Source organism: Nilaparvata lugens, unplaced genomic scaffold, assembly GCF_014356525.2.
Source record: "Nilaparvata lugens isolate BPH unplaced genomic scaffold, ASM1435652v1 scaffold7501, whole genome shotgun sequence".
Taxonomy (NCBI): Eukaryota; Metazoa; Arthropoda; class Insecta; order Hemiptera; family Delphacidae; genus Nilaparvata; species Nilaparvata lugens.
The window spans coordinates 1-12,492 of record NW_024093250.1 but is presented as its reverse complement, the minus strand read 5'-3'; the positions used below and the strand labels follow the sequence as shown (position 1 = coordinate 12,492).

Genomic DNA, 12,492 nt, shown 5'->3' with positions numbered 1-12,492 from the left:
CGGTGACGAGCAGGCAGGTGTGCGACGTATGTGCCCTCTTTTGAGGCTCGGACGACATCTAGACGGCAGCCATACTCATCCCAGACTGTTTCGCAAGATAAAACACAATCTTTAACGTTGTTCCTCCCTTAGCACTTAATATTGAACAGCTAAAAACCAGGATAACTGATGCAGTAGCTACAGTCCGAGAAGACATCTTGCGAACAGTCATTTTTGATGTACTCATTCTTTGCATTTTTTATTATTCATTAATATCTGTAAATGTGTCTGGGATGAGTTTGGCTACCGTCTAGATGTCGTCCGTCCGAGCCTCAAAATCGACTCGAAATTTTGACCATAAACGACCTATAGTATGTGATATCTTCTATGTGCTACCTTTTATCTATGATGATATTCCACGTCAATAAGAAACTGAACTGAACAGAACGCAGTGTGAAAATGTGTGGAAAAGGTTTGAGAATGATGTGTGATTTGGACAAAAAATTTTGGTACGTACCTCGTGTTGCCAGTCTGACCCTCCAGGATCGGTGGTACCGCACGAGTTGCAAACCGAGCACACCTGGCAATGCCATCTCCCATTCGGCACTTTACGCAGGCCTACGCAGTAGATATGGTACCTGTCAACAATTCAAATTTATTTATTCCACACTCATAAATACATATACATGAATCGAACAAAGCTCAACATGACAATACAATTCAACAAAAGGTAATAATAATAAACGGTAAGTGAAAAAACCACTGGCATAAGATTATCATTATAATCGTCATTTTGTTAAGTGAAGCCACAATCTGAGCAGAGCTCAAGTGGCATGTAAATGTCATCAACATTTTTTCTATGTAAAGTGCAAGCATTTGTATTAATCAGAGTAAAGGCACTGCACCATTCCTCGGTGGATAGGGACACGCTTTACAAGTAAATTTGTAATTGAAGACAATAGTAGCTATGACTACCACATAGCCTTATTCTTTCAGGCAGATAATTGAAGAGCTTTTATTAAATATGATTTTAGTCAATTGATCACAATCGAGAACAACGTCAATTTTATAGTGAGGTCCACGTTATAATGGCAGTATTTGATGAACATGGTGTTTCTATCGGTGTGTCTATCATTCGACAAATCATATATAGAATTTATCAAACCATGGTGTTATGTATCAATTTGAGATGATACTGTATCATATTGTAATGATACTGTATCATGTTGTTCATGTTCTATAGTATATAGTGAGGTTCACGTTATAATGGCAGTATTTGATGAACATTGGTGTTCTATCCTTGTCTATCAATCGACAAAGCAGATAGCGAATGTTACAATCATGGTGTTGTGTATCAAGTTGAGATGATTCTGTATCAGATTGTGGTGATGCTGTATCTTATTGTGTTCATACTGTATCATTTTGTTCTTGTTCTATAGTGAGGTCCACGTTATAATTGCAGTACCTATTTGATTAACATTGTAGTTGCTATTCATTTATTTATTTATAGACAATAGATCAATGCTGGTAAAAACAACAGGCATTCGCCCAAACTGCTTTAAACCTTAATTTGGAATAACAGTTCTAGAAGTTAGGTAAATGATAACTTAATTCACACACTATTTTGAGTCCAAAAATGTATCTACTACAATAATTTTGAATTTATTAGATAATTAATTTAAAATACAAATTCAAACAAACATCTTTCTTCACAATCACAAAAAATATTAAAAATTTCACTAAATCCACAAATGATACTCATGTTAGAATTCTAATATATTTGAATAACGTGGACCTCACTAAAGAACAAGAACTACAACCACAACATTATACACTATCAACACAATATGATACAGCATCACCACAATATGATACAGTATAATCTCAAATGATACACAACAATGATTCGATACATTCGCTATCTGCTTTGTCGAGTGATAGACAAGGATAGCAACATCAATGTCAATCAAATACTGTCATTACAACGTGGACCTCACTATAGATCAAGAACAACATGAACAGTATGAACACAACATGATACAGTATCAACATAATATCATACAGTATCATCTCAACTTGATACACAACACCATGATTGTTACATTCGCTATCTGCTTGGTGAATGATAGACAAGGATAGCAACCTCAATGTTAATCAAATACTGCAATTATAACGTGGACATCACTATAGAACAGAACAACAACTACAACATGATACAGTATCAACACATATGATACAGCATCACCACAATATGATACAGATAAATCTCAAATTGATACACAACACCATGAATCGATACATTCGATATCTGCTTTGTCGAGTGATAGAAAAGGATAGCAACATCAATGTTAATCAAATACTCCATTATAACGTAGACCTCACTATAGAACAAGAACAACATGATACAGTATGAACACAATAGATATAGTATCAACACAATATGATACCGTATCATCTCAACTTGATGCACAACACCATGATTCGATACATTCGCTATCTGCTTGTTGGATGTCTACTATCAGCATCACCACAAATGATACATTATCATCTCAACTTGATAACAACATCATTATTTGATACATTCTCTATCTGCTTTGTTGAATGATTGACGAGGATAGCAATACCATTGCCACCACAATATGATACATTATCATCTCAACTTGATACACAACACCATGATTGTTACATTCGCTATCTGCTTTGTCGAATGATAGACAAGGATAGCAACACCTATGTTAATCAAACACTGCCATTAATACGTAGACCTCACTACAGCTGAAATAACTTTTAGAGTGAAAGATGTCACTGACCCGCGGTCGCACAAATCACAGAACAGCATCCTCTCCTCGTCTGCCGGGTCCTTGCATTCGATGCACGTTTTGCAGTCAGTACACTGCCAGTCGTATCTGCGTATATGCGGCACCATAACTACTGTCAGGCTGATACACGTAGGATGCACTGCAAAAAACAACGAAATCTTTTAGTAAACGAAATTCCCGAAAAAACAGAAAACTGAGATATTTCATTAAACAAAATTCCAAAAAAGAAATTGTCAATTAATTTATTTATTCGTGGATACAATATTACAAATCATATAAAATAATATGATTGGGTAGGAACAACAGGCTTGGCCCAAAACTATTCCATTCCCAAATTTTGATAATGTTACATGTCTATAAAAATAGGTTATGTTTCTACTGTAAATAGTTCAAGCTCAATTTTCGTCCAAAAATAAATATGAAATAAACGAAAGTAAAATATTACACTTAATTATCACTGCACATGAATTGATTAAGTTATTTTATAAAATTCAAAGCCATAAATACACACAAATTCTCACTTATTATGACGGAACTGGATGAATTTTAATGTTGCTTTCCATGACGAAACACTATATAATAGCTTTGTTATAGTTTAGACACTGTCTCACTTGTAAATATTTGAAAAAAAACACTAATTTTCTTGGAGTATTGAGGAATGCATCCCTGAGAAAGCCTCCCTCTGAGCTGATGAAGCTCCTCCTCAGGAGTGAAATGCATTCCTCAATACTCCAAGAAAGTGTTTTTCAAATATTTACAAGTAACACAATGTCTGAGCTACAACAAAGTTAAAATTTCAATTATTAAAGAACATTACTAAGGTAGTACTCTTTATATATTTTATATGCCTATATAATATATCATCAAATCAAATTTTATTCAATTATATCATTTGTAACATAATAAATTCCGTTAGACAGTTGATATACAGCAGATCATTGAATACAATACTGAACAATATTGAATAATTTATATAAACACAACCTAATTGTTTCTTTTTTCTTTAGGGATACTTTTGAATATAATTAAAATATAAAGCTAATAATTTAAAAAGGGTCCTCAAAATTATATTTTTATTCATAAACACAATCTAGTAGTCCACTGAAAAATATAATTATTTTTGACTCAGTCATGAGAATGACATAAGTGCTTGAAACTAGATGTGTTTCTATAGAAGATTTCAATATTCTAGAGATGTTTATCAATTGATTTTCCCTATTTAGATATTGTACCGTACACAGTATATGAAAACTTCTAAAATTATGAGAACTTTAAATGAAAAAGACTAAGAAATTGTCAATATGAATAATTACCACAATATCAACTTCTCAACTACACAAAAAATATGAGAACTTTGCTGCAGAAAGTGTGAAATTGTTAAAAAATAACAGGATTCATCCAATTCTTGATCTTTCAAGGTTATAACTCTCTAACAATTTATTGTAGAAATGAATGTTTGTCGTAGGATTGTAGAGCATTAAATCTCTTCAATCTCGAATGGATACTGATTGATGTCTGGAAGCCATACGCTAAATGAATAATAATAATCTTCAATATCATGTATTTTTTTACTTCATGGTTTCTTTTCATTATTATAGCAGCTTCAGCGTAGGTATGCGAACTTTTGATATGTTCACCTCCTAACTGGTCTCAACAAAGCTGCTAAGTCAAGAATTGGTGAAAGCATATCTCTAATTCTTTGTCAATCAGTCTATTGTTGCAAAATTGTAGATTTCACACTCAACACTAAAGTTGCTGCAACAGTCATAGGAGAATGCATAGCTTGTGAAATTATACATCAAATTGAAGAGAATTTTGTGCTCTAATCCTATTATATTAAGCGAGCAATATCTGTATTTTTATACCTGGTTATTTATATTCATATCTGGTTATTTATGTTCAACGGATCTCGAAAACGGCTCTAACGATTTCACGAAATTTGGAACATAGTAGGTTTATGATATAAAAATTCGTTTGCACTAGGTCTCATCCTTGGGAAAACTCGCTGAACGACATTAAAAGGATAATTCATCCTAACTGAAACAGCTGAGACTTTCGTCGTCTGTGGATAGTAAAAAGTGAGCGAGTGATTCTGTGGAAAATCAAAATATCGCATCCCCGAAATTCATAAGCTGACGTATAGCCAGCTGTGAAATATAAACACGATCATTTTAGAGAATTGTGTTCTGTTTATCAATAAATAAAAATCTGGTGTGGTACACTCACACAACTTTCCTTGCTATATTTGAAACTACGATCAGACTTCTGTAATGTGTATATATAATTGTTTTTAGAGTACTTTTTCTTTGTGTGAATTGTGAAATTCGATGATTTTTAGTCGTCATTTTTTTAAAGTCGTCAAAACAGCTGTTCTACAGATGAGATATCTCGACTATGTGTTTTTATGAACTGCGCTACCTTCCTACCTCATGCACGAGAAGGAGGTTACAAGTCCATTTCCCAAGGATGGGGTGGGACCCCCATTGGTTTCCGGAAAGGAGACTCATGCCAGTTGATAGAGCTGATAAATAACTATACAGGGTATGAATTTGAAAAAAATCGGTCAAGTTATTTTTGAGAAAAATCGTGAAAAACATGGTTTTTTAGTAATTATCCGCCATTTTTCTCAAGAATATTACGGAGCTCTGCAATATTTCCCAGAAAAAAACTCATGTCATTTGATAGGGCTTATAATAGCTATCCATGGTATAAATTTGAAGGAAATCGTTAGAGCCGTTTTCGAGAAAACCGTGAAAAACATGGATTTTAAGTCATTATCCGCCATTTTTCTCAAGAATATTACGGAGCTCCGGAAATTTCCCAGAAATAAGACTCATGTCAGTTGATAGGGCTTATAAATAAACTATCCATGGTAAAATTTGAAGAAAATCGTTAGAGCCGTTTTCGAGAAAAAACGTGAAAAAAAACATGTTTTTTTAGTAATTATCCGCCATTTTTTCCGCCATTTTGAATTGAAATTTTATTGAATTTCTTATTGTCGGATCCTCATGGTATAAGGACCTTAAGTTTAAAATTTCAAGTCAATCGGTTAATTAGGAATGGAGTATCGTGTTCACAGACATACACACATACACACACACACACAGACCAACACCCAAAAATCATGTTTTTGGACTCAGGGGACCTTGGAACGTATAGAAAACATGAAATTTGGGTACCTAATTTTTTTCGGAAAGCAATACTTTCCTTACCTATGGTAATAGGGCGAGGAAAGTAAAAATAGCGAGCGAAGCTCGGTGCCCCGATATTAGCTCATAATCAGTATGGAAGAGCAAAAATGTTTTTTTTCAAAAATGTCACACTTTCAAGAGCGGATATCTCGAGAATTATGAAAGAATATTACCTATATATAAAAATTTATGAGAAGAATATTACAGGGAATAATGTTAGCATCTATTTGGATAGAATAGTCATGTATAAAATGCATAGTTTTCGAGTTATATGAAACCAAAAAAGTGTACCTTTGAACCACCCCCCACCCCCTTAGGGCACAGGATTAGTCACGACTTTTGATATGTTTACCTCCTTACTACCCCAAACACAACTGCGGGGTCAAAAATTGTCTTTCGAACGTTTCTTACTATAAAGCTGAGCGTACACCGGTTAGTAAAGACAAGACTTAGTCACGTTTAGCCACAATACTTCACCTAGCTGCTTGTGACGCAACTCACACAGATTAGTCATTGAAATTTTGCACACAGATTCTCAACTAACCGAGGATGGTTATAGGCCTATTTCAAACTCTTCAAGGTTCCACTCTGTCAAGTTTTCAGTTTGTCAAGTTTTAAAAAGGCCCTTGCGGAGCACGGGTTACCTGCTATAGTGAGGTCCACGTTATGACAGTATTTGTTCAACTTTGGTTTTGCTATCCTTGTCTATCATTCGACAAAACCAGTGGTACTATCCTTTTCTAGGTCCACAACAATGCCAATTATGTTTTTGACAGTGTAGAAATATAATTAATCAATGCAGAGAATCGGCATCGCTATTCTCCTATCTTTATCCACTGCCATTATAACGTGAACCTCACTATAGTCGAGAATGAAAGTTAACAGACGTTTTTGCAACCAGATGTAAGTTTGTTAAAGACATTCTATTCTTTCTATTAATTAGAACTACCATCATTTCAGACTTCTAGAATCAGGATATGTTTCAGACATTGACAAACACCAATATTCAAGAATATGGAACAAGAGTTTCAAGTAGGCAAAAAACTGATGAGTTTGAATTATGTTTGTGGGTTGGTTAATAGTTAAGTGAATTATTTAACTTTGATTGACCAAGAATACTGAAGGAAATCTCATTTTAGTAACTTGCCTTATGATGAATGAATTGAATTATTCTAATATTTGACAACAATCTATGGAATTAATAAGGAAAGTGATGTCAACTCTTTGAGAATAAAATTTACGCTAGAACAGAGATATTGAGGAATTTCTCAATAATATAACGGGTGTAATAGAAGCGATATCAGAATATTTGTATTATGTATATGTATCTGTATATGTATTTATGAGTGTGAATAAATTTGAATTTGAAAAATTTGAATTTTGAATTTGAAAATTTGATATGTCAGTTCCAGATAATTTATTTGAAGCAAACTCAAGTTTCAATATATTAAGCCATTTCAGTGGTCTTTTTTGTGATGATCCCTTAGGCCCAGTTAGTTAAGACAAGACATGATCAGACACGTTCAGTCACAAGACTTCACATAGTTGCTTAGTAAGACATGTCTAATTGCAATGACTAATCAGTGTGTGTTGCGTCATAAGCAACTATGTGAAGTATTGTGACTGAACGTGGCTGATCATGTCTTGTCTGACTAACTGTTGTGTGCTAGCCTTATGGAGGGATATAGTTGTTATGGATCATGTCTAATTGCAATGACTAATCAGTGTGAGATGCGCCATAAGCAACAATGTGAAGTATTGTGACTAAACGTGTCTGATCATGTCTTGTCTTGACTAATCGGTGTGTGCACAGCCTTAGTGCATTGAAACTTAAATTTGGCTCAAATAAACGATGTGAAACTGACAATTTTCCTTTTATTTCATATTTAAGAAACTTGACAAGAAAGTATTAAACTTCTAGTGTTCACATATTCTATATGATAAGAATAAAAGAAATATGTGAAAACTATAAATAATTATGCTGGAAATTTTACGACAGTGTAATGATTGCATTTTGTATGAATCGAGTTGAAACTTTTTCGCTTTTGCTATTATTTTGCAAAAATATCCTGATACTTGAAACACTTATATGGGTGTAAGTGAATGGACGAGACAAGGATATGGTTGTGTTTATGAATGAAAAACAAAATTCACAAATATAAAAAATAATTTTATAATAGAAACATTTCGAACATCTCTTAATCTAGTTCGATAGCTGTATAACATCTCATAAAACCAACCAAATCGAAGGATAAATTTCTCCCATTATAAAAATTATAAACCTCTTGGTATTTTGTAGGTTTTGAATTTTAAACAGAGGATATTTTTCTGAGACTTCATTGTCAATTTATAGATTAGGAATCAGTATACAGACATGATGGTATGAATCCCAAAAATCATATGAAAAATCGTATACGATAACCCACATACTTTGATTAAATATAATATTCAAGGTAATTATAATATTACATAGGGATGATTGAAACAGCTAACTGAATATTAATAATTGATTAAACCTGAAGAAAAACCTGAAGAAATCTTCCAACCGATATTTTTCATTCCACCATTCAAACTATACCAAATTTTTCCTAAACCTCTTTCATAATAGAGCCAAATCCTTGATAAGTACAAAATATTGAATAATACTGAAAACTGGGAACATAATTTCCAATCATTTTCATAATTGAGTTGGAAGAACAAAAATAAATCTCTCATTCACTAACACCCATACAGCATTCTGAAATATAAAATGTAAACAAAAAATTCATTCTTTTTACATAAGAGCAAGTACTAAACTGAGATAAATACATTCTTTCAACTTTAGATGTTCACAAATGAAGGTAAATTATTAGAATGCATTTTGTTTTTGGTCCTGACAAGAAAGTGAACATGATTGTTATCATTATATGAGATAAATATTTTTTGATATATTAGTTTTGAAAAGTATTTTTGAATCGGAATAAAAAATTATTTACAATACATAATTCACTAACAACATTGATAACCAGATCACTAGGTAATATACATGAAAACTATGCAATTATAATAGATCACGAAGGAAAATGGGAGGCCAAAAATACACTCTTTTCATACAAGTCAACGTTCGTAAAGAAAATAATAGATCAAGAATATTTAGAGGACTAGGCAAGTACAATACTCTTCTCTTATGAACAATGTGATCATAGATTGCATCAAATAAATATTCTTATGATATTCACAAGCTTTTCACTAATTTTTGGAGGAAATTACAGTATTCAGATAGTAATGAATTAGTATTACAATATCTAACAATATGAATGTTTGTGAACATAGGTGATACGACTACAAAAATCTTCCCACATGAAAGTTGATTAGTTTCAAATTTATAGAATACATCAAACATAATTATTGTTTGTTTGTCAATGGTGAAACATACCCAAATAGATTAAGTTCTACCTTCTGGTTGTAATTTTAAAGTTTCATCAATATGAATAAAAAATATACCCAGAGATAATAATCAAAGAGCTGAAAATTTAGCAGTAGTTATACAAATGCTTATCTACAACATTGATGCACGATGAAAACTCCACATTCAATATTTTGAAACACACATTGATATACCAACTTGGAACGATTATAAGTTATATGTTTACTTATTACATTCAATACGGAATCAACACCAATAATTTACTCAACTTTTAGAGCTAAAGTTATGATTTAACATCAATTTTCGTTGAGGAAGTTGTAAAGATACGTTGTAAACATATTCGAATAGTTTATGTCTGCTAAATTTACCGTTTTACATTACAAAAATATCTTTAGAAAAGTTACCTCTGTGAAAAATAAATTCGGATTAAAAACGTATTTAGTAGGTTTTTTAGACTGCAAGACAATGTTCAACTTGGTAAACATTTGCCTAAAATCTCCAATAATTCATTCTCTCCTATAAATCATAGCTGAATGTGATCAATATTATTTATATTTCAAGACGTTCAGCTTAAAATCTTCTCAGACCCGGTTGCACGAAAGCCGCTTGGATTTTAACCGTGATTAATTTCACGAGAACCAATCAGAGAAGGCCTTTTTGATAAGACGGCTTCACTGATTGGTTCTCGTAGAATTAATCCCGATTACAATTTAACCGGCTTTTGTGCAACCGGCACTCAGACGTTTAGTTTAACAATATACCTAATCTGATACATAGTTAAATATGATAACCTACAGCGTGATCTATCTTTTCTACAGTTTTAAAAAACGCATTTTTTGAAGTCGTTGAAATTGAATCAACTGATTGATCGAGTAACTCCATCTATTATAGAAATTCTAGGCTTTTTCATATTAAAAAAGCAAATTGACGCATATAAAGTTCAAATCTCGTTAGTTGTTAGTTAACAACATATTAGGCCGAGTAATACGGAAACTTCCTTGCGTTTTACAATATTATAATTATTATAACGTGTTATTTCTGTAATATTATATTGAAAAATACCCTTTATTCATAATTGATTCAATGGATCAATCTTAACCAACATTATATTAATTTGTTTTAGGATAATCATAGTAGTGACTACAAAACATTGACAATATTATTTCAAATTTACCTACATCTACATCTAATAATGATTAAATAACTAGTCTTGCAATAATTATAAACTTAAAAAACATATCTTGATTTAGCGGAAATAATTTCATACTCTAAACTGGGAGAACCGATATAATATGATAGATCTTTATCAAATAATATCTGCTACTTGTTAAATATACGCGTATCAATGAATTAGTTTTATGCGAATTTATTTTTAAATTGAATCAATAATTGATTAATTTTAAACTGAATTCAATATTACTGTGAATATTTTAGTAGGGACCAATATTACTTGACAACAGTAATTACAAAGCAGTAGCACCCTAACAAGAGAATTCAAGCTCGTTGATAAATGGATTCCTCCAGTAAATTATATTCCTCAGATAATTAATTATTTATTCCTTTAGATAATTTAGAGAATCATCTCCCACTTCTATAGAATGAGACCACAGTTTGACAAGAAATACACCTAATTAATAATAGAAAAATGGAACGGAATACTCAAATTGCAGGCCAATCTGCATCTATACATCTATAAAGACAATACCTGATTATTCCCAAACTTACAAAAAATCTTTACTGTTTAATTTTCAACTGTACTACTGACTGTATCCACTCCATCAACTGAATCGACAGTACTGCCGGAGCTAACAGTATTTGACTGCAGTGTATCACTTTCGCTACTTACAATCTGTTCAGACAACGGCTTAGTCTGATGAGAATCATCAATATTCTGAGATCCTTGAACTTCAATATTCTGTGTCTTATCATCCTTAACAGCCAGGGTTTCTTCAACGTCAACCCTCTGGTTATCAATACTTGGATTTTCATCAGTTTCCTGGACTTTGCCACTGGATGTTTCCTGAGTTTCAACATTCTGACTTCCCTGATCAACACTCGGTGTTTCCTGATCTACAACCATTTCACTTTCCTCAACTTTTTGACTTTCCTGAGCCTCATCACTCTGTGCCTCACTTTCATCAACCTCCATACTTTCCACATCTTGACTTACAACACCCTGTGATTCCCCTAGAATACTTTGAATCGCCTCAACAGTTTCAGCCTCGTCCGGTTTTCTAATCCCTTGAGCTTCACTACTCAGTTCATCAACAATCAACCCTTGAGCTTCACCACTTGAGTTTTCCTCAGGTTTTGCACCATTGGTCCCCAAAACTTCGGACATCTCTTCAGTTTTCACGACTTCATTTCCAACACTCTGAACGTCCACATTTGTTACTTCTTGTAGTTTCTCAACCTGGGTCCCCAGAACATTAATACTTTGGCTACTTTCCTGGGTGATTTGTACGTTGATACCTGTTTCATCCTGGGGTTTTACCATCTGGCTTCCTACTGTATTACTACCTGACTGGGTTTGTGACTCTTCCTGGGGTTTCAAAATATGCGTCCCCAAAACGTTTGTACTAGGTACCTCCTGCGGTTTCACTATTTGTGTTCCAAGACAGTCGGTCCCTGGGGTTCTACAATTTGTGTTCCCACACCAGACGTCCCCACGGATTTTACAATTTGTGTTCGCACAGGTTTCACTATTGTGTCCCCAAACCAGAAGTTCCCACAGGTTTCACAACCTGTGTACCAACCCTGGAAGTTCCCTGGGTTTTCCCCAAAAAGCCAACTCTCTGGGAACCAAAACTTTCACACCTTGTACTTCCTGAAGTTTCCCCTGAACCCTGGCCATCTGTGTTCCCAGAACTCGAACTACGCCAGGTTTCGGCAAGGAAGGATCCATTCCGCTAACCTCAGTTTTCCCTCTAACTGAACCAGGTTTTGGGGTGGAATCCGACCCGTTATTCCCTCTGAAACCGCCAGATTTGGGTGTATCGGCCCCGCCGTTCTCGGTTTTGATACGTTTGGCGGACGACGGTGACGCCCCAAGCAGTTTTGAGAGCGAGGAAGAGTTGGTGACCTTGACCGGGGTCCT

General features: G+C 33.7%; 1 protein-coding gene across 1 annotated transcript; it reads right to left on the bottom strand.

Moving 5' to 3' along the window:
- Window positions 1–477: 477 nt before the first annotated feature.
- LOC120356687 (PHD finger protein 10-like) lies at window positions 478–2,957 on the bottom strand (the record flags this gene model as incomplete). The annotated part of the gene is made up of 2 exons (XM_039445652.1): window positions 2,790–2,957; window positions 478–617 (listed from the first exon to the last, which is right to left on the bottom strand). Coding segments are annotated over exons 1-2 (256 nt in total), but the record flags the coding sequence as incomplete, so codon positions are not given.
- Window positions 2,958–12,492: the final 9,535 nt, after the last annotated feature.